This window comes from Anguilla anguilla, chromosome 3 (genome assembly GCF_013347855.1).
Source record: "Anguilla anguilla isolate fAngAng1 chromosome 3, fAngAng1.pri, whole genome shotgun sequence".
Classification (NCBI taxonomy): domain Eukaryota; kingdom Metazoa; phylum Chordata; class Actinopteri; order Anguilliformes; family Anguillidae; genus Anguilla; species Anguilla anguilla.
The window spans coordinates 57,362,240-57,389,334 of NC_049203.1; the positions used below are offsets into that span (position 1 = coordinate 57,362,240).

At 45.5% G+C, this 27,095-nt stretch overlaps 2 protein-coding genes across 6 annotated transcripts in view; one reads left to right on the forward strand and one right to left on the reverse strand.

Annotated features, from left to right (window-relative positions):
• Window positions 1–835: 835 nt before the first annotated feature.
• neurl4 (neuralized E3 ubiquitin protein ligase 4) lies at window positions 836–24,077 on the forward strand. Of its 3 annotated transcripts, none has more exons than XM_035409473.1 (29): window positions 836–1,038; window positions 5,415–5,883; window positions 6,096–6,161; window positions 6,302–6,729; window positions 7,114–7,225; window positions 7,736–7,824; window positions 8,091–8,163; window positions 8,524–8,797; window positions 9,356–9,537; window positions 10,238–10,323; window positions 10,634–10,796; window positions 10,966–11,176; window positions 11,542–11,618; window positions 12,545–12,623; window positions 12,982–13,157; window positions 13,347–13,475; window positions 13,611–13,756; window positions 14,003–14,221; window positions 14,564–14,662; window positions 14,991–15,134; window positions 15,402–15,566; window positions 15,750–15,908; window positions 16,022–16,201; window positions 17,781–17,874; window positions 18,501–18,608; window positions 19,459–19,603; window positions 20,056–20,168; window positions 20,722–20,881; window positions 21,124–24,077. In XM_035409473.1, exons 1-29 carry the CDS (start codon window positions 874–876, stop codon window positions 21,326–21,328), a joined length of 4,716 nt encoding a protein of 1,571 aa, XP_035265364.1. In that variant the 5' UTR covers window positions 836–873; the 3' UTR covers window positions 21,329–24,077. The 3 variants fall into 3 exon arrangements, with proteins under 3 accessions (XP_035265364.1, XP_035265365.1, XP_035265366.1); XM_035409474.1 differs by having other exon boundaries at window positions 874–1,038; window positions 12,982–13,151; XM_035409475.1 differs by lacking the exons at window positions 836–1,038; window positions 5,415–5,883; window positions 6,096–6,161 and having other exon boundaries at window positions 6,509–6,729; window positions 7,114–7,273.
• Window positions 24,078–24,794: 717 nt separating this feature from the next.
• Window positions 24,795–27,095, reverse strand: part of hdlbpb (high density lipoprotein binding protein b) — a 21,515-nt gene continuing 19,214 nt past the window's right edge. For all 3 annotated transcript variants that reach the window (XM_035409478.1, XM_035409476.1, XM_035409477.1), the window contains exon 28: window positions 24,795–27,095. This exon is cut by the window's right edge and continues 1,007 nt beyond it. The gene's annotated coding sequence lies outside the window, so the exon portion shown is untranslated.

The following is a 27,095-nucleotide window of genomic DNA, read 5'->3' on the forward strand; positions in this document are numbered from 1 at the left end:
GAAAATATTTGCATTTGTATAGTTTAACTTGCAGTTATCACTGAATCAGTGCCTACATTTTCATGGCTATGCGATTGCATTATGAAGGTATTCAATATTGGCTCTGCCACAATTCCTGGAATGATAAATACAAAAATAAATACCAATATATTTAGCAAACATTGTCTGTGGTATTTACATTAATTATTGGTGAGCAGCCATGGAAGTCAAGACTGATAACCCTTGAAAATTCACATCTGCATAGATCCATATCTGGCCATTTAGTCTTTCCATCTTTCCAGTAGCCTACTCCTGGGTTTTACTCCGATTGTAGATAGTAGCCTACGTGTAGTTAAACTTCCACGTTAATGCTCTAAAAACATACCAAGCATATGACTTTTATTTGTGTCTGTAGGCGCATGGGTGCATTATTTCGGTCAATAAACAGCTGCAGTGGTGAGGAAACGGAAATTCCGCTGAGTCATCATATTAGCATAGCTTGCTAGCTAACTTACTAGCTTTGCTTAGGACGTTAGAATGAAATACCAGCAAACGGAAGCCTCTTGTATATCAGTTGTCAACCCAGCTTATTTTCGTCTAATGGTTTTATAAAATCTCACACACACACTGTTTGGATGACAACGAAAACCACGTCAAGATCGCTTTTTATTACCAAATTCAAGACAACTATCTGCTATGTTAATACAAGCACTCATTCCCGTCGGGATGTTTTAATACAGTCATCGCTGCCACACTACCGTAAAACAACAAGTGTGTGCGGCAGACCTTCTGCCGTACAACAGAGCTGACTGCTGCGCGGCAAAAACGTCATTGAAATAAACTGTATACGGGAAAAGGCGCAGCAGTGTCGTGAAGCGTGCCGCCCCAGCAAAAATGGCTGCGGAGTTGCACCCGCGCAGCGGAAAACTGATCGGCCTGTCTAACTCGAACCGAACCGCTCAGCGCAACCAACCGGTCCAAGAATTCAACCATGGCTTGGTTCTAAGTCGAGAACCGCTAAGGGACCGTGATGTCTTTACTGTCCGTATCGACAAGAAGGTAAACCACTTTAACTGGAGAGGGGAGATCCCAATGTTACACAGAGCCCAGAATGGATTGGACGGGGTTTGTGCGCCTGCTACCTGGCTGTAGCGGGTGAGCATGGTTTGACAACTGGACAGGAAAGGAGGAAGATTAGCAAGTACGATAATGCTCTAGCTGCAAATTATGTATAGAGAATTCAAGCTAGCTAACTTTACTCGTTGCCAACTAGTGTAACGTCAGATAACAGATGTTTACCTACTTGACTATATTGTTCGGTTAGCTACTTAGATAGCTAGCAAGCTAGAGACAGCTGCGGCATGTCTGCATCGTTGCGAGGGGTCTTTAATAGGTAACTGCCTAGCTAGCTGTTGCCGTCCCTTCTGTTTTGCTGGTGATCTGGCACAAGCAGGTGTCTTGTAATGGCGCTGGTAACATTTCAGGCGGATATCTCTACGGAGCCTTCCATGTCTTTCCAAGTTAACAGGCAGCAGGGAATCACACCGGCTTTGTTGCAAATTGTTTTGTTGTGCTAGGCATTGATTGAGGCGGGGACGGGGTTACGTTGATGGTTAGCATTAGCTGGTTATACTTGACATGCATTTCCAATCCCGCTGCATCCGGGTGAATGACCCGATTCATGTTGCAAAAAGAAAAATGTAGTTTGTAGCTTTCTGTTTTTCTGGTGATTCCGATTCCAAACGTGCAGTTATCAGTGAGTTAACGTTAGCATATAGGTTGTCTCAATTTTATTTGAACCCAACTGCAACCTTCCTGTTGCCTGTCTGTATGAATGATTTTATGTCACTTACTCCTTGATTGTCTCTTTAGCTACTTCAATTTTCGCATCTCAACGGTTGCTGTGTGCTGGCTATGTTACTATCAACAATCTTGTAGCATGTCCACTTACTTGGGCTTGTTGTGCGTACTCGAGAGGAAGGTAAAGTGTGAAGTATATAGCTAAACGTGCTGCTTTCGTAATGGGATAGTTCATGTGCAAGCCTTTTTACTCTTATTTACGTTTAAATTTATGTATTGTTTTTATCTGTTCTTTTCTTGAAAAGACAAATTGAAAGGACTTCATCTAGACCAAAATTGACCTTGCAGACGGTAGCTGGGTGGTATTTTGTGTTGCTGTCTTGTTTGTTTTGAATTAGCTTGCATTAATTTTACATGGATTGAACGCCTCATATCAATAAGTATTGATTCAGCAAGTATGTGGCTATGTTTATGCAACAACGATTCCTCTTTTCTGCACCAGTGCTTTGCTCTCTTGATAGCTGTTGTATCTCAAAATGTAAGACTGACATCGTGCCACATTCAGTTTCTGTGATGACAAACAAGTCTATCCTGCTGTGTGAACATGCCAGTGTCCCTTCCACCCTTATCCGTCATTGGCAAAGCACAATGCCTGTCTGTGCGCCAAGTCTGGTGCCAGCCCCTCATCACTTTACGGATATAGTAACCTGGTCATGCCCATATATTAGGGTGCATGGAATTACCACACACATATTACTAGTCTACACATATTATATCTAGTAGTGACAATGAGAGCAAGCTGAAAAGCAGTGCATGCACATTTGTCTCAGAAATATTGCAAAATATGCAGAATATCATGTATGTAAGGGCAAACTGATGACAATCATTGCACATACACATATCCGTTGTGTGCAGTTTTTGAAAAGGTGAGGTCTTCTCACATTCAGATGTAGTTCTCTGATCTTTTATCAATGCCTAAATTTGAAAATGTCATGAAGTAAAAGAAAAAAATGACCTTGCGCTGTATTAACTTGCAAGTATCGCATTGCTAAGGTTTTATTGTGCCAAAAGGTCAAAAGGGCCAAAAGATTAGCCTAAATGTGCTACTTTTTGTGGAAATTAATGCATTGTGATGCAGTTCTTTTATTTCATTGCCGTGAAATACAGTATGACATCATTGGTTATAGAAAGCCTTTTACAGACTGCAGTGCAGGGAATCCATTGGTCTTCATTGTTTATTATAATAATGCTAGATATGGGCTCTATCTCTTGCAAGCAGTCATGTTGCTTGCTTTGCTGTTCACTCTAACAGTCAGAACATTGGTGCCCATTTCATATAGAGTATGAGTCATTCAAGTTATTAAAATACAAGTTGCAGCTGTTACTATAACAAATGCAGGATCAGGCTTATAATTGTCATCAAATGTTTGCATTTTATGATATTGCAGTGCAGTTACAGCCACACACATCTACATTATCTTGTATCATGATGGACTTAAATACTACATCATACAGATATACAAAAATATCATGGGTAGATTTGTCTGGCTTTGTTGTTAAAATGTAAATAGTATGAAAATGTTATTTATGGCAATAAAATTTCATATAAGCAAGCAAGATAGAAAGGAAATCATTTTAGTAAAGTAAAATGTACATAAAGTAGCTGAAATTTTACATGTTAGCATGTAAAATGTGGAAGTGGGAGAGTCTTCTGTTGATCAAAAGACTTCAGACCAAATCAATCAGCCATCTATGAGCTATTGGCATGGTGAGTGCTCGGTAAATCCAACTCTGCTTTGCTGGGGTAACTTGACAAATGACAAATTAATTTATTTTATAAATTGGTAATATGATTAATAATAGGTAATAGGTGATTTACAACAATGTTTTCAAGACCTTGATGTGTCTTTAGTTTGGGTTCCCTGGTCAAGATGCAATAACATGGTTTCACCTGGGATTCACACCTCATTTTGCGTCCAGTTGTGTACAGTGATATTTCTTACATCAGCTACATTGTAGCAAAGATGAAAAAGAAAGCAGCTGGCCTCTAAAGTGGTACACTAAAACATTTAACTATTATTGTCTGACAGAAAGACATCAAATAAAGTCTTCATAATTTATGCATATGTTGTCAACAGGAGGTTAGAAAGCACAAGAGACCTTGCCTTTTTCACAGGCTAAAAGTAGAGGCTCTCGATTATGTCATGAATTCAGAAGTAAAATGAAGGCCGGCTCTCAGTCTGTTATGTAACCAGACGAGAGAATCTTTTCCACCTGGCTGACCAGTGGGCATCTCCTGTTGTTTAACCTATATCTGCAGGCTGCTGTAACACTGCCTTACATAGCAAAGAGAGGGAGAGTGAAGCCAGTTTTCCACTGACTGATGCTTTAGCTGCGTCTAGGATGCTCTGAAGCAAGCCAGGAAGGCATTTTACATTTCAGCTCGATAGCGCCTCAAGCCTTTAAAGTAACATTTGGCATTGTAAATATTCAACTATGTTGCGTCTGTAAGTAGGCTATATGTGTAAGGTCTTCTCACCAGATTTGAGTTTGCCTGTTAGCATACATGTGGAGGAAGACCTTGTGATGCCTGTGCTTTTTAAAAAAATGTTTTGGAGAGATCTTTCCGAAAGCATGAAAAGCAGCTTTGTTTCCCTGAAATGTAGTATTGATATTTGAAAAACATTGGGCTGCCTTGCTTAGTGTAATTGTTTTTAAGGACACTTTTTGACTAATTTAAAGAATTAGTAGAATGCCACTTTTTTTTGTATGTGTGGAGTTTTACATCCTTGTGTCAACCAAGGTCAGCTGGCTGTAGAAATGCACAGTGTAACTGGTCAGTAGAAACACAGCCTAAAAAAAGTGGAATTTAATCTGAGAGGGAAAGCCAGACATAAAGGGAAAACTTCACTGACTTTTAAAACATGAACAAATCGGCCTCCGGGGATTGGGAAGAGGTAAATGAAGGACAGGGTGTGCCCTCAAGGTTACTCTGCATGTGCTATCAGCGCAGTGCGTGTTTCCTAATGGCTGATGGGAGATAATGGTGTGTGTGTGTGCGCACTCTGTACATTTCGGTTGTCAGTCCACCTTCCCTGTGCACCTTTGTTGCCATCATTTTGTTATCTGTCCCTCTCAGCTCTTTCATACGCCATAATAATCTTTTACTGTCACTGTTGTTTGTTATATCTTCGTTGTGTCACGTTATATTGTAAAAACATTTCAGTGCCATTATAAGCATGGCCAGTCATCATGTGATATCTAGTACACATTCACTCCTTACGGCTGTACCGTATTTTTCTTCTCTTCTGGATTTCCTTTCCTTCCCTCCACACCATAAATCTTTATCAGTATTTTATCTTTATAAAGCTAAATACTGCCTACCTGGCTGTGAAAAATATATAAATATGTAAGTATAACTAACGATATTCCTGCCATTACTATTGACCCACTGAGTTATGATTTGGCTTGTTTTTCAACTTGCATGAATTTTGCATATTTACTGGTCATATTTATTTAGAGCTGTTTCATATTTGCTACACAAACTCTTAGCAGGTTACATGAGATGCACTGGTCTTTGCGACAGGCACTGTTTGAAACGCTGCGTGTTTTACTGACTGCTGACCGTGCTCCAGGTGAACTCGTGGAGCGGTTCCATCGAGATCGGGGTGACGGCGCTGGACCCGGCGGCCCTGGACTTCCCGAGCAGCGCCACGGGGCTGAAGGGCGGGTCCTGGATCGTGTCGGGCTGCTCGGTGCTAAAGGACGGGCGCTCGGTGCTGGAGGAGTACGGCCGGGACCTGGACCAGCTGGGCGAGGGCGACCGCGTGGGCATCCAGCGCAGCGGGCGCGGGGAGCTGCACCTGTGGGTGAACGGGCAGGACTGCGGCGCCGCGGCCAGCGGCCTGCCCGCCCGGCTCTGGGCCGTGGTGGACCTGTACGGGAAGTGCACGCAGGTCACGGTGGTCAGCTGTGAGCCACCGCCCCCCAGCTTCGAAGGGGAGGCCGAAGAGGAAGAGGAGGCGTCCGGCGTCCAGGACGAGAGCACGGCGGGGGCCGCGGCAGCCATGAGCGCAGCCGCTGTGAACGGAGACGTGGAGGAAGGTAGGAGGATGAGCTTCTATCTGTCATGGGTGTGATTGTTTTACATTTTACGCTTGCATTGTTTGAGTTGACTCCATAGTGCAGCTTATTTTTTGGTCGATGTCTGTTTTGGTGGAAATTATGTCACTTTGTTTGGTTTGCAAGACTGGGTTGATGCATGTGCTCCTCAGAGAGGGAAAAGTGAGGTTTTAATGGTTCCTCTCCCCCCTCAGTGGCTGAACTCCCTCGCAGTCAGAGCCGGCCAGACAAATTCCCAAATACCTTAGAGCCTGAAACGGGTGAGGGGAAGCCTTCTGTGTCATTAATACGATTGCAGGAGTCCATTATAATTACAGTACAGGGTGAATGTTGTCATGACTACTGTTACCAGACTCTCATTGCGGCTGTCGCTGATTTATTTATGTTTTTTTCTCCGCAGTGCTGACAGAGCATCAGCTTTTCGATGTATTCAACAACGCCATAGTGAGCCTTTACCGCTCCGAAGAGGAGGGCGGAGGCGAAGGAGGGGGCGGAGGAGGAGGCGGGATGTCTGAGGGGTCAAGGGGGGGCACGGGGAGCAGCAGCGGAGGGGTCGATGGGAGTAGTGACAGTGGGGGTGGGGCTGGAGGCGGGGGCGGAGGCAGCACCAACAGCAGCCCCACCGGGGGCGGAGGGGGCATACCTGGACTGGGGGCGGGGTTAGGCGGAGTGATGACCAATGACGCGCTGCTCTTCCACGAGAAGTGCGGCACGCTGATCAAACTGAGCAACAACAACAAGACGGCGGAGAGGCGGAGACCCCTCGACGAGTTCAACAATGGGGTGGTCATGACCAACCGCCCACTGCGCCACAATGAGATGTTTGAGGTGAAGGCACTGAGAGTCTGCTGTGATCTTTGTCACTGATATATTCTAGTTAAAGTGTGGACATTGGGAAGGAGGACAGTTTTCCTCTTTATGGTTTATTAGGATTTTATTATGTTGTATGATGTAAGCTTTTGGAATTGTCATTTTTAGTACATCATATGACAAGCCGAGATGGATTAATGGCCCATTCTTCTCATATGTCCACGAACATGTCTATTTTTTTCTCTTCTCATTTATACATTTACATATACGTGAGGGTTATGCCATATGTATATACGTAGTTCTGTTGTAAGCACATTGCCTTAGTGAAAGGTATTAAACAGAATGTTGCATGTTATCGATTCACCATTAAGGTTTAATTATTTTGGACCTCTCCTCTCTCAGATCCGCATCGACAAGCTGGTGGATAAGTGGTCTGGGTCAATTGAGATTGGAGTGACAACCCACAACCCTAATAACCTGGACTACCCTGCAACTATGACCAACCTACGCTCAGGTACCGAGTTGCATGCTTCCTGGAGGAATCTTCTGTGTGCTGTGAAATGTAAGGTTATTAAAGCTACCTCTTTAATTCATTTACCAATTTACAGTGTGCTCATCAAGATTTTACAGTGTGTTTCACAACTAACAGACTTACAGCTCATGTGTACCAGCAGAGATGCAGTTCTCTGTCATTCCACAGTTGTACGTAACTACTTCTGATTGGATATAATTGGATGGCTTTTATGCCTAACTGAAAACAGCAGGATGCACCAGTCGAGTTTAATTTCACAATTAAATTTGTTATTGGGTCGTATATCGTGTGTAATGTTATATTGCGCGCAACTGAGTCTTGTAGTCCCGCCACTTTCTTATGTTTACTGAGCGGCAATGTCATTGCTTTGAGAGCCGTGCCTAATAAAATCTGATGGATTGATTGTTGTGCAGGTAATGTTCTCTCCGTGTCCGTGTCGTCAAGGTCACCTTTCAGCCGTTTGATTGATGGCTCGCGTGTGCGTGATTTCAGGCACAATCATGATGAGCGGCTGTGGGATTCTCACCAATGGAAAGGGGACCCGCCGGGAGTACTGTGAGTTCAGCCTGGATGAGCTGCAGGTCAGTGGCCATCGTCATCACTGTCGCTGTTCTCACTCTGTGTCACCCCAAATACTGTACGCTTCCTAGGCGGCTTCCCATCATGATGGTTATTAGTTGCATTCATTGTCCACCGTCAGTACTGCATCATTTCATAGTTTGTGATTGAGTCTGGCTTTGATCTCTCAATTTGAATGCGAAAATATCATGTACATTGTCAGCTACTTCAGTTTTGCACCCAGGTTGTTTTTTAAAATAACAAACCCCCCCCCCACCCACCCACTCAGGAGGGGGACCATATAGGCCTGATGCGGAAGGCCAGCGGAGCTCTTCATTTCTATATAAATGGAATTGACCAAGGTAAGACTGGCATGCATTAACATTAGAAAACATGTGTTCCGGAGAGTTTCTGTCTGGGCCACAATTACCACACCTGTGCCTGTCATTTTGGCAGAAATATTTCTGTTTGATAACTAATCTTTATAAAAAGTACTCCTTTTCTAAAGGTCAGATTTGGAGCCTCGGTGTTGGCTCACATCTCTTTTTAACCAAATATGATCTTGAAATATAACCATCTGAGGAACTGTTGTGATAATATGCTGTGTTCTATGAGGAATGACATATTGTACAAAAACTTTATTAACCCTGCCTTAACCCCTTGCTGACCTTGTGTTGACCCCCGTAACCTTAGTTTGACCTTTTCTGACCTGGTGTTTTTAGGAGTGGCAGCTGCCCAGACTCCAGGCGTTGTGTATGGAGTCGTAGACCTCTACGGCATGGCTGTGAAAGTCACTATCGTCCACAACCACAACCACAGTGACAGGCTACGGCGGAACAATGCCATCATGAGGGCGCTGTCCCCTGACGTTGGCCGCCCTCGCCCGTCCCTCTCCCTCACCCCTGACCCGGACGCCCTAGACCGCCTCCTCTTCCACCCAAACTGTGGCCAAAAGGCAGCCATTATTAGTGATGGCAGGACTGCTCTGCGCCCACAGTGAGTCACATTTCCTTTGCCCTTTGTCTTTGGCAGTAAAGGTGTGTCCCTTTGTGCCATTAGAAATGCTCAGGAAAATTCCAGTAAATTCTCGGAAACTTTCCGGAAACTTTAGATGGGAAGTTAAGCTCAGGAATTTTGGAAATTTTGCCCAACTTCAATTTAATTGAATTCAACTAAATGGTAAATTTTTGACTTATATTAGTCAGTTTTTAAAGGTTTATATTTCCATATGTATCACATGTTAAATGCAGCCTGTGCAAATAACCCCCATACTTTCCGTTGTATTTCCGTTAATTCCCATATGCTCCCATTCATTTTGGTGTATTCCCAGTAATTCACATGGGAAGTTTCCACCCCTGAATTTTCCTAAAATTTTGCAACCCTACAGTAAATTTTAACTAAAGTTTAACTATGAAGAAAGTAAAACCTTTTCTGTCAGTTGTTGGGTCCCGTGGGTAAGTGTATTGGCCTTGCGATTCAAAACCGGAAAATGGTATTCACATTTGATTCCCTGCATGCTGTTTCTCACCTGCTTGTGTATTTTCTCTTGTGCAGTGCGACAGACGACTTTAACCACGGGGTGGTTCTGAGCAGCCGGCCGCTGCGCTCCAACGAGGTGTTCCAAGTGCGCATCGACAAGATGGTGGACAAGTGGGCGGGTTCCATTGAGATTGGCGTCACCACACACAACCCCGCCTACCTGCAGCTGCCTTCCACCATGACCAACCTGCGCTCAGGTAACAGGACCACACCTGGTGTGCGCACGCATATACACCAGGCCTGGGTCAAATACATATTTTAAATATTCTAGTTTTTAGATTGCTATAATTTGTTAAAAACTGCTGCACATCCATGAGAACCTTCAGTGAAAAATAACTGACCGTACTTGTACATTTTTAAAAAGCTGTGGATACTGTGGAAACTTTACTGTTGTTAAGGGTCAAAGTATTTCAAACGTTATTGGAGTCACACGCACATAAACGTGCAAGTACACACACACTCACGCACACATGCTTACTGACACACACATGCATTAGTGGGAATCAGGTTGTGGTTTGCACAGTGTGGTCAAATATAGAGCTTATTGCCTCGCATGAAATGCCTCACATTCATGCAATTTGAACTGTGCTATGCACATTGGTCATACATTCTGGGCTAAATGAAAACATGATAGTATCTGTTGAACCTTGTAAATACCTTCGGGTTCATGTACATAAAGATTCTGAGTCTTCTCCAAAGAATTCTCTTAAAATACTGTAATTCATCTAGTATGCTTTATGAAGTAAAACTTCTGGAAACTAGTAAATCAGTGTTACAATCGCCTGTTTATTTAGCATTCTCTCTGTAGCAAACCTTAAGGGTTGTATTTGTATGGTTATAGTTATTTTATGTGTGATTACATTTCTCTCTTTTGTCATCACCTGCTCTGTATCTCAGGTACCTGGATGATGACAGGTAATGGAGTGATGCACAACGGAACCACGATACTTGATGAGTACGGACACAACTTGGACAGGCTCAAGGTGTGCGCCGAACTCTCCCCAACCCACAGCTCCACCCTCTCTTTCCATACCACCTCCCCTTCTACCCAGGCCACTTCTTTCCCAGGCCTCCTTCCTTTGTCTCACCCCCACCCTGAACCCATCTTTAGTGTGCTGCGCCCTCTGTCTGATCTGAGACCCAGGTTTTGAGTGTGCCCCGCCCTCTGTCTAATCTGAGCCCCAGGTTTTGAGTGTGCTCCGCCCTCTGTCTAATCTGAGCGTCAAATTTTGAGTATGCCCCGCCCTCTGTCTCATGCTGACAGCCGGCTCACTGTCTGTCTGTCTGTCCCAGGCTGGGGATACGGTGGGCGTGGTGCGGAAGGAGGACGGCAGCCTCCACTTCTTTGTGAACGGAGTGGCGCAGGGTCCCGCTGCCTGGAACGTGCCTCCCAGCGTCTACGCCGTGGTGGACCTGTACGGGCAGGCTGCCCAGGCCACCATCATGGATGACATGGGTAAGGGGGGGAAGGGAGAGGGAGGGGCCTGGGATGTCGGCGCTGGTGGGGGTGGAGGGGGCTGGGAATGACAGGACAAGCATTAGCTGGGGAGGGATGTGCACGGCTATCTGTTGTCAGTCCTTCCAGGATAGAGTTAAGTGACTCAGTATGCCCTGGACTCCCCCAGCTGATCTGCCCCCCCTACCTGAGGACAGCTCGGAAGGGCCCACGGCCATGTCCCCTGGCAGCCCATGTTCGGTGGGCGGGGGCAATGGTGCCAACGACCTGCGCTTCCACCAGCTCCACGGCACCAACGCGGTCATCACCAACGGGGGGCGCACTGCCCTGCGCCAGAACTGCCGCAGCGAGTTCAACGATGCCATCGTCATTTCTAACAGGTGAGAGACAGTCATGGGCAGGGCTGCCAGGTGAAATTCCTGCGCCTGGGACAAAACGATATTATTATATTATTCCTGGGCCCGGAGCAGTGGTATTTACCACAAGTTCACAGACCATTGGGCCCCCAGCTCCTCCAGGGCCCGGGACAACCGGTACCCCGGTTTTAGAGTGGGGAGTGCCCTGCTGATTGAAATACTTCCTCTCTGGGTGAAGCTTCAAATGAATGTGACTCCTAGCTGCAATTAGTAGGGTCAAAATCAGATCTGGACTATGGAGTGCAAATTACAAAGTCACTAAGACCTGACTGGATGTGTGTGTGTGTGTGTGTGTGCATGTTTGTGTATGTGTTTGTGTGTCTGAACAGGTGCCTGAGAGATGGAGAGCTATTTGAAATTGTCATTCAGAAGATGGTGGATCGTTGGTCAGGATCAATAGAGGCAGGTGAGTCTGCATAGATATTAGAAGCCAAGATACCTGTATGGACAGGAGATGGCTTGGAAGTACATATTTCATCAGTCCATTGTACAAAGAACTACACATCAACTGTACTACGTTAGGACAGTAGTACTAATGTAAGGAGGCTCAGCTTTTTCCCCTGCATTTTTACACCTACTGGTCTTACACAAGTTTGAGTTATGTTCAGTGTCAGTTCTTAATTTATGTGAAACAATGCCATATTTGATACCTTTTAGCAATGGCATTTTTGTAGCAATATTGAATTGATGTTTTTGCATTCTGCAATTGCTCTTCTGTGTGTTTTCCTCTGGTGATGTTGGGTGCAACAATCTCGCCAAGTATTCAAATGTGATGACGCACGCATGCTGAAAGGGCAAGCGCCTAAAATCCAAAAAATGCCTTTAAAATCGGGTTTGATGTTGCTCAATGTCACTGTCAGACGACATTGTTGGTTATCTCTGGGCAGTCTTTTTTCTCCAAAATATGCTATCGTCGGATTATCTTCTAAGAATAATAAATGCTTGATATGCTTGTAATAATAGCTTCATTTTCAATGGAACTCAAATCCGCCAAAGCTGAAAAATTATGGATAGACTTTTTAAACAGGAAGCACAATAAAGTGAATTAACAGTCATGGCTATTTCTTTAGTGTTGTGCTGTCCACTTGCTGTGTGGTTTGGGTTAGGGTTAGGGCTTTTCACACTTGTCTATGGCAGAGACTAACCGTGCGAACAGTAACTGAACCTCAGTTACCTGTCACAGCTTCAATATAGTATGATTTACCATTGGACCCAGAAGAAATATTACCCTAATTGGATTCTCATGTGAAGGCCGGTTGTCTGTGCAGTTAATGTATCAAGCACTGAAACTCGTTTCTGCTTCTCACAAGCTAATGGTTTGCATGTTGCCAGGGGTGACCGCAATCAGGCCGGAGGAACTGGAGTTTCCCAACACAATGACAGACATTGACTATGACACGTGGATGCTGAGGTAGTGTGTGTGTCTGTATCTTGACCTCTATTTTCTGTATTGCACTGGTAACCAACCCTGTTATTGGAGATCTACCATCCTGTAAGTTTGCATTCCAACCCTAACAAAGCACACCAACTGAGCAGCGTAAGGTGTGCCAAATCAGGATTGAAATGAAAACCTACAGGATGGTAGATCTCCAAGAAAAGGATTGGTTACCACTGCTGTATTGCTTTCATAATTTGAAGCACAATGCTAGCTTGTAGCATGTTGGTGGTATACTGGTAGCGTGTGCACAGTCAACTGTTTCCCTTCCGCTGTCCGTCATCTGCTCTTCTGCCTCCACTCACCCGCGCTCCTCTCGCCGCCCCGCCCGCAGCGGGACGGCCATCATGCAGGACGGGAACACCATGCGCAACAACTACGGCTGTGACCTGGACTCCCTGACCACGGGCTCTCGCATCGGCATGATGCGTTCGGCCACCGGCGACCTGCACTACTACATCAATGGGGTGGACCAGGGTGTGGCTTGCACTGGGCTGCCACCAGGTAAAGGTGAATGGAACCAGTTTACTCACCCAAACCACCTTCCCTTTCCCCATAGACAGACCTGTGCCTTAGGGCAGGCCATGCTTGTATCCCCCCCCTTCCCATTTGTATCTGGCTTGTGCTGAAAGGTGTTTGCCTTCCAAAGATGCGGTGAACCCGGTAAACCCCTCTTCCCTGTCGCTTCCTCTCTTCCAGAGGTGTACGCTGTGATTGATTTGTATGGCCAGTGTGTCCAGGTGTCCATCACCAGTGCCTCCGGGCCACTGGACAACAGCCTGTGTACCAGCAACATCACAGAAAAGAGCTTTCCCATCCACTCCCCAGGTACTGCGTGGTTGTGTCAGGGCATTTGTGTGATTGCGCACGTGTGTGATCCTGCATGGACTTGCATCTGTCTCTCTAATTCTGCACCTTTGAAATGCTCTCTAACCCTTTCTTTTTGTCTCTGTCTCCCTCTAGTGGCAGGAGTGGCTCACCGCTTCCATAGTAAGCACGGTAAGAATGCGGTGCTGCTGCGGGAGGGCTGCCAGGCAGTGAGGGTGGGCGGATATGCTCACGGAATCGTCTTCAGCGCCAAGGAGCTCAAGACCGATGAGCTCTTTGAGGTGAGAGGGTGAGGGAGGGGGAGGAGTGAGGTAGTGGGCAGAGGGTCAGTCGGTGCAGCGTATTCTAGAACATTCCTCCAAGATAAAGGTCCCTGTAAACAATCGAGTTGTGCTTTGTGTAACATAGATATAACACTGTTCTCAGAGGTCCTTTAACCTTCTGCTCACCAGCTTAAAGCCAGAGAGAGAAGTTTGGCAGACTGAACAGTGTAGTAATTTGTAATGTTCTCCCTTCCCCCCGCACAGGTGACGATTGATGAAGTGGAGGAGCAGTGGTCCGGCTCCCTCCACGTGGGGCTGACCACCCTGCAGCCCACAGACCTGCCGTCCTGCCCCATGGGCGGCCTCTCGCCCTCTCTGCCCCAGCTGAGGACCAAGGTCACCTGGCTGCTGGCCGGGTCGGAGGTGCGACGCAACGGGGTGCTGCAGAGGCAGAACTACGGCTGCTCCCTGGACCGGCTGGCGGTGAGGAGAGGGGGGGCTCGGTGGTGAATGAGAGTCGGGAGTCGAAGGGGACCCAGGGGATCATGGAAGAGTGGAGGCGAAGTGGAGATGGAAGGGAAGATGGAGTCTGTGCTGGGTGGGTGGATGGGAGGATGGAAGATGCGAGTGATGAAGGGAAGGGGAGGAGTACAGAACAATGATGGGTGGGAGACAGATGGATTAACTCCTGTGAGACAGGGAGTATGAGAGGAATGGAAACTGGGCCTGAGTAATCAACGGGTTTCGACTGTGTATTCAAACAGCGTATTTCCATTTTGGGTGCAGTGATGTATGTCTGTTTGAACGCTGTGTGTCTGGTTTCAGGAGGGGAACCGTGTAGGGGTGAAGAGATGCAGTGATGACACCATGCACATCCTGATCGACGGGGAGGACATGGGGCCTGCTGCCACTGCTGTGGCCAAGGTACCCACTGCCCTGTACCCTCCCCAATACACTTACACACACACACACGCAAACACACATGCATGTGCACACTGAAAAACAAGCGTGCGTACACACACACACACAAACACGCTCAAATACGAACACATATACGCAACTGCACATGCACAAGCAAATGCACACACTTACAGGCAGGCAAATGCACACATACACAGATGCACACACTTACAGGTACACAAATGCACGCATACACAAATGCACACACGTGCACATGTACGCAAACGCAAAGCACACATGTGCGCACAGACACACGCGAGCAGCCGCTGAGCGCGTTCTCTCTCCTCTGCAGAACGTGTTTGCGGTGCTGGACCTGTACGGCAGGGTGACGGCGGTGTCCATCGTCAGCTCCACCGTGCTGGAGGACACGGAGAGCACCAAGGCTCCGTCGCTCTCCTCTGAGAGCTGCAGCGAGGGGGAGGACGACAGCACTCCGGTGAGAGGGAGGAGGAGGGAGCGAGGGAGAGCCACTGAAAACGCCTACGATGAGGGGAGGTGGAGTGGGCTACAGCTGTTGCAGGGCTATGGCTATGGCAGTGAAGTTAGCGAGGTGGAGCTCAGGATTGTAACAGTATTAAAGTTAGCACTGTTAGTAGCCCCATATAGGCTAGCTGGTGTATACAGGAGCGGAAACTAAAACGGTACCGCAGGCATATCTGTTTCTCTGACCGTATGCACCTCCCCCGCCACACACTTCCCACAGTGTGAGAACGAGGCTGCCTTGGTTCCTGCGGCCATGACGTTCCTGGAGAATCATGGGAAGAACATACAGCTGTCCAATCAGAATCTGACCGCTGCCCGGGTGTCCAGCTACAACCAAGGCCTGCTGGTCACAGCGCAGCCTCTCTCCCGACAGCAGCTGTTCCAGGTACAGCAGTGTGTGCGTGTGCGTGTGCGTGCGTGTGTGTGTGTGCGTGGCATGCGTGTGTGTGTGTGTGTGCGTGCGTGTGTGTGTGTGTGTGTGCGTGTGCGTGCGTTCATGCGTGCGTTGTGTGTGTGTGTTGCGTGTTGCAGTTTGCAGGCAGTTCTGACCGCATCATTGTGCTTGCAGTTTCAGATTGACCGTCTTAACCCGTCCTGGACGTCCTCCCTTTCTCTGGGTGTGATTGGCCACTCCCCCGACCGCCTCAACTTCCCCTCCACGGCCTGCTGTCTGAAGCGCTCCGCCTGGCTGGTGCAGCGAGACTCCGTTTTCCACAATTCTCTCAAGGTGCCCTTAGACCCGCCTCCCCCTCCCGTGCCCCCCCCCCCCCCCCCCATCACAGTACTGTCTCTCAGTCCCGCGCTGACATGCGTTCGTCCCCTCCTGCCTCTCCCTCACAGATCTGTGAGAACTACGGGCCCAACCTGGACACCTGTCCCGAGGGCACGGTCCTGGGTCTGCTGGTGGACGGGAACAGCTGCCTGCACCTCTACGTCAACGGGATGGACCAGGGCGTGGCAGCGCAGGACATCCCCAGCCCCTGTTACCCCCTCATTGACCTTTACGGCCAGTGTGAGCAGGTCGGTGTGCCTCCTCTTTAACTGCGGCCTGAATTTCAGAAACCATTTGGGTTTCCAGAGAGTGCTGTAGAAAAAGGAAAGTGGAGATGAGGTGTTGTTGATGAGGGTGCAGCTGGAAAGCAGTTGCCGAAGCGACACGTTTCAATTTTCAAAGCAGTCCCATTTCACCAGAGAACAATGACTCATCTGGACTTATAATGTGATATTGAGTTATTTGTTTATCAAATTTGCTGTTAATGCCACAGCGTTTTGCGTAGACACTTTAATTTGTTCAATTATTTTAAAAAATGCTGTTATATCCAGGAAACCTGTGATTACTTATCCCTATGGAAACCACATTGTGGGAATCATTTTAACAGGGCTGTGGAATCTGCCGGAAGCAGGCAGTAGGAGGATTGAGAGTAGTCTTATGCAAACTTCTAACAGGCACACTGCATTAGAGGGGTAAAAAGGGAATTTTCAAGGTGCAGTGTGAATGGTACCTTTCCTGGTGCAAAGGGCAACCGAAAATGATTGCCTTATTTTTAAAGCTAGCACATGGGCAGCATGTTTGGTTTTGTTGGATGTGAAGAGGCTCTAAGCCTCTTGAAAATAATGTGCTAATGAAAGAAGATTTTTAAATCTATATGATCCAAAGTGAGCTTATATATTCTTATGGCTAAGACCAGAATTCCATGTGTACAGCCTGCTAGCCCTGCCCGCCAGAGATAGATAGTTTAATTTGAATAAATATAATGTAACCATACAGTTTTGTAAGTAATTTTTTTACTATAGTTTATTGCTTAAATCATTGGTTTTATGTTTTTTAAGACGATAAAGTTCAGATTTTAGAATTCCCCTATTGCAAATCCCTCTGCATTTACTCAGGTCCCAATGTGGCTACAGCAAGCTTTAATCTTCTAAACCTTTGCCATTTCACCTTATTCCTAAAATACCCTCACCCCAGCAAACGTAAACTGCATCCATAATCCTATTTAGAGGCCCCAGGGTCAGGTCTTTAACCCAATTCTGTACCAGCCTCAAATTGCGGCCTCTTGTAAGGTGTAGTGTAGATTATGTCCACATATAGTGAGCTGTAGTCCCATGTTTGGGACAAATATATATTTTTTCTTGATTTGTACTTCACAGTTTTAGACCTTACAAAACTCAGGTCCTCGTGTTGACAAACGCCAATAAAGGCAATTGAAAGCCTAGTCTAGATACTAGAAAATCAAGACTAGATACTGAAAGTCCTCTTATAACCTGCACAAAGGAAGCAATTGAACACGCCTAACCCATCAGAAACGCCTATGAACCCATTTGTCCCAAAGATTATGGTGTCCTGAAATGGGGGTGTCCATGTATAAAAAACTCTGTAATTTCTACATGGTGAAACCAAAATGTATAAATTACCCTTTAATACATTGTCAGAATCTGCACTTTAGCCACTTGTGAATCATTTTATTACAAATCTAAAATTGTGGAGTACAGAGCCAAGTCAGGAAAAAAATGCCCTTGTCCCAAACCTTATGGAGCTCACCATATATTATGCTGCTTGTCTCATCTTGAGGGAATGTCATTTGTCATGTTGCCATGGCAGGTTACCATAGTGACCAACGATTTGCCAGCGGTGGGAAGGGAGAGTGGAGAATCCCGTTGCCAGGGTGACATGGAGAAGGCTGATATGGTTGATGGTAAGATGTCTATTCATTGTTTTAGTTCTTGTATTGCTCATAATAATGTAGTAGTAATTGTTGTAGTCAGACTTGTTTTTTAATAGGAAAAATGCTTGTATTACTACTTGCCACTGCTATTAATGTTGCGACTACTAATAATGCTTCTATCTACTCTCCTACTAATATTGTCTCTAAGCATTGAGAAGCATAGTGATTTTCTTCAACAGGTCTTCATGTCATGTAGATAATTATCACCTACTTTCATTGCATGATAAAATCCAGCTTTAAGTAAGACCACGCAGTCAGCGGAAGGGCTGGCACGGGTTTGCCATTGTGTTTGCTGTTTGAATGCCGCTCGCTTGGCAGGTTTCCGTCTGTGGACGGCAGAGCTCAGTTGGCGAGTGAGCCGGGTACATTCTCGCTGGGTGATTAATATGCACCACATCAATAAAAATTTCATAAGAGAAAGCGGGCTAGTTTTAGCAGTAGCTTATTAAACCTGCGCGGCACAAAACAGACTGTCATGTCATCTTCCTCCTCCTCTGCTCTCTTGTATCCTATTAGTCTTTCTCTCACCCTCTTTGTGTTGCTCTGTTTCTGTGTAATATATTTCCCCTGCTCTCTCTCTCTCTCTCTCCCTGCAGGGATCAAAGAGAGCGTGTGCTGGACGCCGCCGCCGGAGGTGAACCCCAACAAGACCTGCGAGTACCAGGCACTCTGCTCCCGCTTCAAAGACCTGCTCACTCTGCCCGGTGAGTGCCACACTCCCCCAGCCCACTCTCTCCGCCCCTCTGATATTCTCCTCCAATCACACACTCCCCCAGCCCACACTCTCCGCCCCTCTGATATTCTCCTCCAATCCCCCTCTCCTCCCCTCTGATATTCTCCTCCAATCACACTCTCTCCGCCCCTCTGATATTCTCCTCCAATCACACTCTCCTCCCCTCTGATATTCTGCTCCAGTCCCACTCTCCTCCCCTCTGATATTCTCCTCCAATCACACTCTCCTCCCCTCTGGTATTCTCCTCCAATCCCACTCTCCTCCCCTCTGATATTCTCCTCCAATCACACTCTCTCCTCCCCTCATAGTCTCCTCCAATCCCACTCTCCTCCCCTCTGATATTCTCCTCCAATCATACTCTCCTCCCCTCTGATATTCTCCTCCAATCCCACTCTCCTCCCCTCTGATATTCTCCTCCAATCACACTCTCCGTCCTGAGCCAGTCTGTCCCCCCTCCGCTCTCAGCTTGGCTTGCTCTGGTGCAGTAAAATCTCCCATGAGTCAGTATGGGCTCATGCTGCAGGTTTGGTGTCAGTGACGGCATGTACAGTATTACCTCAAATAGGTAAAAATGGATGTTTGTGGTAGACAGGTGTACAGGTGTAGTCTGCCCACCCACAGTGAAGCTCCAGCGCCTCACAGTCCCAGCATTCACTCTGTTTTATTCCCCCCTTTCATGTATACTTCCTTTGCTTGTATCCATCCCCCCTGCACCCCTCTGCTGTATTTTCTCTTCCCTTACTCATCCTCTTTCACCCCCCACTCCTCCCCTCTCATCTTCTCACAACTCCTGTCTCCATCTCTCTCTGTCCCTCTGCCAGATGGCTATTTTAACGAAGACGCCAAGTACAACCTGTGTTACTGTGAGTCCTGCCACAAGCTGCGGGGGGACGAGGCGTACTACAAGCGCGGGGAGCCCCCCCGGGACTACGCCCTTCCTTTCGGCTGGTGCCGCTTTGCACTCAGGTCAGTTAGTCCGCCGTGCGGCCTCGACCGAGCTCACACACACACACACACACACACACACACACTATACATTCCCCTGTGCTGTTTCTCTGTTACTCGTGTCCTCATCAGATTGAGTGGCTCAGCATATTTAGCTTTTCCCCTTTTAGACATATATCTGGCCAGTGATCGATGTACAACAGATTCAGGTTAATCCAGGCACTGGCAGATGTGTATTCAGGTTTTAACTGATTTAAACCCTTATTGGCAATAGCCTTCATATGACTAGTAACTGCAGTTCAGAGGGTAGAGGCTTTAGGAAACGTCATCATCCTGGAGCCCAAGGTTTGGAGTAGTCCACCCCTGCCTGACATTTAAAAGTGTGCGGCGTACTGATGGACGTCATTGCTCGTGAATTATCGATGTGTTCATTCGCCGGCGAGAGATGGGCTGATGGATCTGCTCTGTGACAGGATCAAGCCCCACTGTGAGGTGTCCAACGCGCTGAAGAAGTGGCACATCGCCTATCACGGCACCAGCGTGGGCCACCTGAGGCGCGTCCTGGATCACAGCCAGCTCCTGTCAGGTGGGCCCATTACACGGCTGCGCATCTGACCGTCAGCACCCGGTCATCCGTGAAGAAAAAAAGAAATTACCGCTGAATTATTGATGCGGAGCGTCTTAAGTGCTCAAAAGTCTATTAGAGTTCCTATTCCTGCCCTACTGCGAGCGTCTGGTGGTCTCCTTAGTGGATTACATCACTGCGAGCCGCAGTGTGATTAAGTGAGGAGTCGGAACGGAAGATGAAAGTCGGGGAGAGAGGGGAAGAATGACACACTACATCGTGTATCAGCAAAAGATGGATGTACATTTGCTATATTGAGATTTTAAAATTATAACGATAACCATACAATGCAAAAATATCAGTCTTGAACGTATTGGTATGTAAGCTCACGTACTCGTTAACAAGAGCAAAAGTAGCAATTAGTTTTTTAGATTCATTATTATCTTTAACGGACCTATAACACATTTTGGTGTAGCTTTTTGATCGAGCACAACGCATCTCTGAACTTTTTAGAGTGAGAAAAATGACAAATCACAGAGAAACTGTCTCACAGGGGTTCTGTCATCATCTGCAGGCACGTCGTCCATCTTCTCGGTGGCACAGGTGAAGACGGAGAGCCAGAACGGCTACAGCGGGTCCGAGGAGAACAGCGCTCCCGACAGGGAGGTGCCAAGAATACAGCTGTCTCCCACCATGCGTTATTCCGGACTGGAGACCTTCGCCCCCAAAGTGCAGTGAGTTTGGGTTTGGGGAGGGTGTGAGTGGAGGTAAATGGAAGACAGTGGGACGGGGAGAGGTGGGATGTGTTACAAGTTTGGTGGGGAATGGGACTTGAGACTTCAGCAGGCAATGGCCTGTGTTGAGGTGTGTTGGGTTTGGATTGAAGAGGCCCTGATGAATGTTACCCAGGCAGCTCCCTGTGACCCCATGTCCCTCAACTCCCTCCTCTCTCTCTCTCTCCCCGTTTCATCCCCAGATTCCGAGACCCCCGCTCGCACCGCTATCACCAAGCGCAGGTAGGCTTCCAAGTGTGCGTTCGGCCGGGCTCCTACAAGGCCGGGCCCCAGACCCTGGGGCTGAGCGAGTCTCTGGACCCCCGCTTCAGCAACACCGAGATCGAGTGGATCACCAAGGAGAAGGGCGGCACTCTGCTGTACGGCCTCCTCATCCGGGTGGAGTGAGGCTCGGGGGGCGGGGTCTGCTCATGACCGCCCCCCCCCCCCCCCCCCACCCGGCAGCAGACAAAAATTCCAAACTTCCCCCGCTCATCCCCACCCCCAACATCTGTGACTTTTTTGGAATTATCAGCCGGGGATGGTGTTGATAAACAAGCATAGACTTCTCGGTTCTATTTTGGTTGTTTTTGAAAACTGTTTTTGTGGGGAAGGTGGGGTGGTTTCAGACAGGAGAGACACTGCCTGCACTTTATGTTTTGGACACAAGTGGGCGATTTTTAAACTTCTCATCAATTTGATACTCCATTCACTGCACTTTTCACATTTCTCTCTCTCTCTCACACACGCACACACACATTCATCTCCCACTTCTCTCTTCTCACTTCTGTCCTTCTCCTCTTCTATTCTCTTCTCTTTGGGAACTCTGTTTCCAAAAACCTGTGATCTTTTTTTACTTTCATTCCCAGCCCTTAGTTTGTTCTCTTGGTCTTTTTTTTTCATAACCGTACGACTCCCCGTTTTTTTGTTGGTCTTGTTTTGTGGTTGAGGGCATGATTGCTGTCCTCTGTGAGAGAGAGTCCGAGGGACGAACCCGTAGCCGGGGCAGTGCTGCTCTGGGCTTGCACACCAAACACTACCACCTCCTCCCACTCTCCGCTCAGCACCGTCTGGACTCTGTGCTTTTTAAGAACTCTCTGGGGAAGAAAAAAAACTTTCAAATGGAAAAAAAAACTGTTGAAAGATAACAAGAACAAACAAACAAAAAAAAAAAAGACTTGAAAATGAAGTTCAAATCAGGAGGAGACCTGAGAATTACCACAGGGAGAGGAAGAGAACCCTGAACTGGAGAAATGTTTACACTGACATGTCCTGTAAATGTACGTGGATCCTCTCCACCTCTCCTCTCCCTCCTTCACTCCAGTCTGTCTTTTTTTTTTTTTTTTTTTTTTTTTTTTTTTTTGGTCGGGTTTTTTTTTTTTGTCTTGATGCCAGTTTGCTGTCCCCACCCATTTTATCAATGCTGAGCACGTTCACACAAACTGAATCATCTGCCTCTCTGAGAAAAAGGATTTTTAGTGCTGCGTTTGCAGCAGGGCTAATCAGCTTTCGTCCTGTAGGGTAGGTAATTCAATAGGGCCCCTCAGCGCTGGTTCTCAGAGGGCCGTGGTAGCTTAAGGCAAATTCGGCTGTTGGTCCTGGAGGGCCAAATTGTCTACGAGAATCTCAGCTTCTGTAAGGACAGTAATATTTTTAGATTACTACAACTTTCAGAACTGTGGAGAAAGTTCAATTGGTGCAGCCTAGATGATGATGAGACCAAACTGGCTGCCACATGTAGCTTTCATATAGAGTGGAGAAGCTAGAAACCAATGACGCTTAATAGGAGCATTTTTTCGAGCTGCAACCTCAGAGGGATGAGAAGCATGTCAAATAGTTTTGATAGCCTTTAGGTTCCTGAAAGGATACCATAATCTTTTTGCAGCATCGCATACATGCAGGCTCCATCCTGATGCACTGAATCACAATCAAGTGTTACCTTTCTAGTTTGGGCCCTCCTTTAGAATAAGGGTTAAAGTTCATTGTCTGTGTTTACCGCACTGCGGTTTGGTCTGGGCTCTCAAAGCGAGGGGGAGGGGGAGGGGGGAATCCTCTCAGAAACGCTCAAAGATGTTCCAGGATCAGTTTGGAAACAGATCTGTAGCATTGCAAGATGGATTCCAGAATCTCTGACCTTCAGTTTATCCAACCTCTGCATTCTGTTCGCTTGAAGGGAGATTTGAGAGGCTTGCGACAAATATAGGTGCAACAAGATAGACAGTCTTGTGTAGTATTTCAGTATTATGGCCGTATCACACCTCCTGTGTTCCTTATGTTTACACTGTAGGCTTATGCTTAAGCCATTGCTTCCGCTAAACGTTTTGCTCATTTGTCATTGCTGCACAGTGAGATGTGGCTCCAGCCATTCAGTGGTGTGCCTAGGTGCTGACATGCAAGGAATATAGGGAAATGGAGTCTATTAAATTGTGGCCCTGATATGAGAGCTCACAAAGCAGATAAATTTTTTCTTAAACTTGAGTTCAGTTGTTCTTGTTCACTCAAATGACATTTACTGATAACCAATACTGACAAAGAGCTTATCCCGTTCCAAAAGTATCTGGAATTTGAATGACCCACCACTATCTCCAAAGCATATCTTAATTTAAAAACAGCACTTTTGTGTCTTTCATTTTGTTTTTGTTGCCAATTTGATGTATATTGGTATATATTTTCATGTCAAATCCCATGAGTTTGCCAATAGTTCCTGGGCAATACCGTTTTCATCTCAGTCATGGAGAAGTTGGGTTGTCTGGGTAATGGAGTTACATTAGTTGCCTCAAACAGAATGTGTGCTCTAATTTATTGGGGGGGGAGGGGGGGAAAGAGATAAAAGTGCTTGCAATGTCCAATTAAAATGTGAAAAAGTGGGTTGTTGATGCCCAGTGCTGCTTTTTTAAAGAATTAATTTGTATTATTTGTTTTTATTTTGTTTTTTGTTTCTCTTATGTTGTACAGACTGTTACATAACATAAATCATATCTTCCTGATTTGTAAAGAACAAATAGAAAGTATGCACATTGTATGAAATTAAGTAGTCTGGTCTGGTTTTTAGCTGTCTGTCGTGCTAATGTGTTACGTCTTGTCTTTGTCCGTTTAATTCTGTATAATTTGTTTTCCATGCTCAACAAATATAAATTTTGTATGTCCTCTAAACCAAGGTAGCTGTCCTGAAATAGAATGAGACAGCCTCCAGAATGTGACAGGACCTAGATTTGAGTTGGCGCGTGTGTCATTGTCACTCTTCATGTTGGGTCATCTTGCTTGAGTAGCTGGTGTGAGGTTGTGAGCAGAACTTCATCTGGTCAGCCGGAGGGTCCCTCTTTATTGAGGGAATGACCCACAACTTTGTTGCTAAGACACCCAGCCTCGATCCACCAGTTTGTGAATACTGCCGTAATCCCCTCCCCATTCACTTTTCCCCCTCCATTACGTTCACACCAAATTGTCAAATGACCACTTTGATGAACAGTTTTGATCACTGGAAAATTGCTAGAGATGAATGATCTTGAAAGGTGGATGGGAAAAGAATGGATTAGATACCCTCATTGGACATTTGTCTTCGTAAAAGGCTTCAAAAAGTGTAAGACCCCTTAAGACATTCCCACGGTCTCATATCAAATTGATCTGTTATGTGCTTGGAAGAGCAGTGAGAGGAGTCAAAATTAGACTAGCAAGGAACAGTATTTTCAATAGGGGAAATGGTCACCTTTTGTTTTTACTATTCAAGTATAAAATAACCCCTCAGTAGAATGTAGAAATGTATATAACATTACTCGTTCTTGCAGACACTCAGTTATGCTCATTTGTTCTGATATACCACTGCTCCTTTACATATTTCCTTCACAAAACAAGATTCAGGACAAAATGAACAGAGTTAAGGTCATTTTTCATTTTTTATTCGGAGTAGGAAAAGTCCAGTCACTGACATTTTATTGCAGTGTTGCATATTTACTCATTCACATCATGTCAAAATATTTTATCACAATTATTTTAAGGCCAATAGTGTTCTATCGGTTTTAAAATCAATAGTTTTAATCACTCGCCAGCAATGACCTCATCAGCACTCAAACCAAGGGCAGCATGAAGAGCAATTTACATTTATGGTGGGGGTATAAAACCGGCATCAAAAAGAAGCAAAGGAAAATTGCACATTTTATGCAAACAATACAAAACATATCTATAAACACCAATGCTCTTAATGAACAGACAGAACAGCTTTTGTGTCCTTGCATAACCTTTTTTGTTTATTTAACCCAAAATTCAGGGGAGAAACAAAAAACGAGAACCAGATTTCAGGATTTAAAGAGCTACCTTTAATCTAGCCGCTCTCCCCGACGTAAATCAACACATTTAAAACAGATTTCTGTTTCACATCCTTCAGTTGGTCCAAAAGTCCATCTCTTCTTTAAACTAAGAATATACTTCCCAAAATGGAACAAAACTAATCAAATGCCAGTTCCAATGAATGGAATTTTGATAGCTGGGACTCTGGGCCTTAATTTTGTCAAAAAGCCCATAGCTGCCATTTACTCACCACTTTTCTAGTGCCCATTAATATGGTCTGTCTGGTATTACCACTGTGACACTGCCAGAATCAGTGCATGCTGGCTGTGCTTCAACCAGAGTTCTCCAGTGCATTATTTGTAAATCTTTCATAATTACCAGTATGAATGGAGCTCCATTTTTCAAGGTAAAACAAAGGCTTTTTTTCTGAGGCCAAAGCTTGCCATAATTCAACCACAGGAAATATTTGTACACATGGTCATGAATATGCATGAGAATCCCAATAGCTATGCACAGCTTGAGCTTTTTCCCATTTGCCAATGGGCATGCACAGCATTACATATAAAATGTTGTGTTGACGAATGAGGCCCCAGGTGCTCCGTGCATTACTTAGCTATCAATGTCCCCTATTCACAAAACTTACCAGATGAAAACAGGAAAGCTTAAGCTTTGAACAATGGTGACATTGTTTCAGGTGAAAGAGTTTCTACAGTATTGATTTTTTTTTTCTTCAGACATCCAATAGAGGTCATTAACAGAGGGAATTGGGTGCTGTATATACAGTACTGGCACAAATTATAGAAACACTGCATTTATAAACACATTTTGATCATTCATGTAATATTTTGCAACAACTCTTTCTGGCATAATAATTGTAATTGTAATAAATGTAATATCAACATAAAACAAAAATGAAATAATTAGCACTTGTGTAAACAAGTAATTTGTAATGCAAATGAAATTTAATAATCAGCTCGAACATGTATTTCTTTGTCCAATATTTTTCTACATAAAATTATAATATTCACACAGTGAAAACAGTTTTTCTTTTTTGCCTTGTATACTTTATTTAAAATTACCGATAGCCACATAATGTTGTTACCACTTGTGGTCAAGAAGTGCACAGATAAAAGTTATCAGTACTAAACTTTCAAGTACAAAGTTTCCATAATTTGTGCCATACTGTAGGCATAGCATGGGATATGGGGACAACATTTACAAGGCCCATAAACTGTCTTCTGTTCTGTGCCTCACCACACTGACAAGCCTTGTACTGTCATGTAAATTGGGTCAGAATGTGCTTTTATGCTTTGTTTATCTGATACAATACTCAGCCTTAAAATATCGCCACAGGTTGTGCTCTGAAGAAAGAACCAGGTGGATGGATGTTCCAAGAATTTACTGATTGACCATGTAAGGCTCAGTTAAATTAGTATTTGAAAGGTGCACTGTTATTTGATAATCAGGATTTTCTGAAAGTATTTATCCAGTTGAGAGAAATTAATATAAATGGTCCTTTTGGCAAGTTATTATGATTGATGTATTATTATGTTTAATTATAATAATGCAATCCAAGATGAACTATTTTTAACAATTCCCTTTACTGACATAGAGCTGATTTTACTCTGTTTCGCCAAGAGTGGACCTTCCCAGTGTAACTGTGTTCAGGAGGACAAGCTGGAAAATGAGTGCTGAACCAAGTGAGAGGAAAAGTAGAAGACAGATTGGGGAGTAGAGGGTAAGTGAGACAAGGAACTGGTGGAGAAATGCAAGCATGATTAAGCTTAATCCTGGCACATAGCTCTCACACACACATGCACGCACACACACACACCCCTAAAAACCAAGAATTTCAATTCTTCAAAAAAAAAAAAAAATCGAAAACAGAATT

Excerpts from the sequence above, each read along its gene's own strand:
- neurl4 (XM_035409473.1), top strand. The coding sequence starts at position 874 with ATGGCTGCGGAGTTGCACCCGCGCAGCGGAAAACTGATCGGCCTGTCT. Across the intron at positions 11,177-11,541 it reads GCCATCGTCATTTCTAACAG|GTGCCTGAGAGATGGAGAGC; the intron begins GTGAGAGACAGT and ends GTGTCTGAACAG. Across the intron at positions 13,476-13,610 it reads CTTTCCCATCCACTCCCCAG|TGGCAGGAGTGGCTCACCGC; the intron begins GTACTGCGTGGT and ends GTCTCCCTCTAG.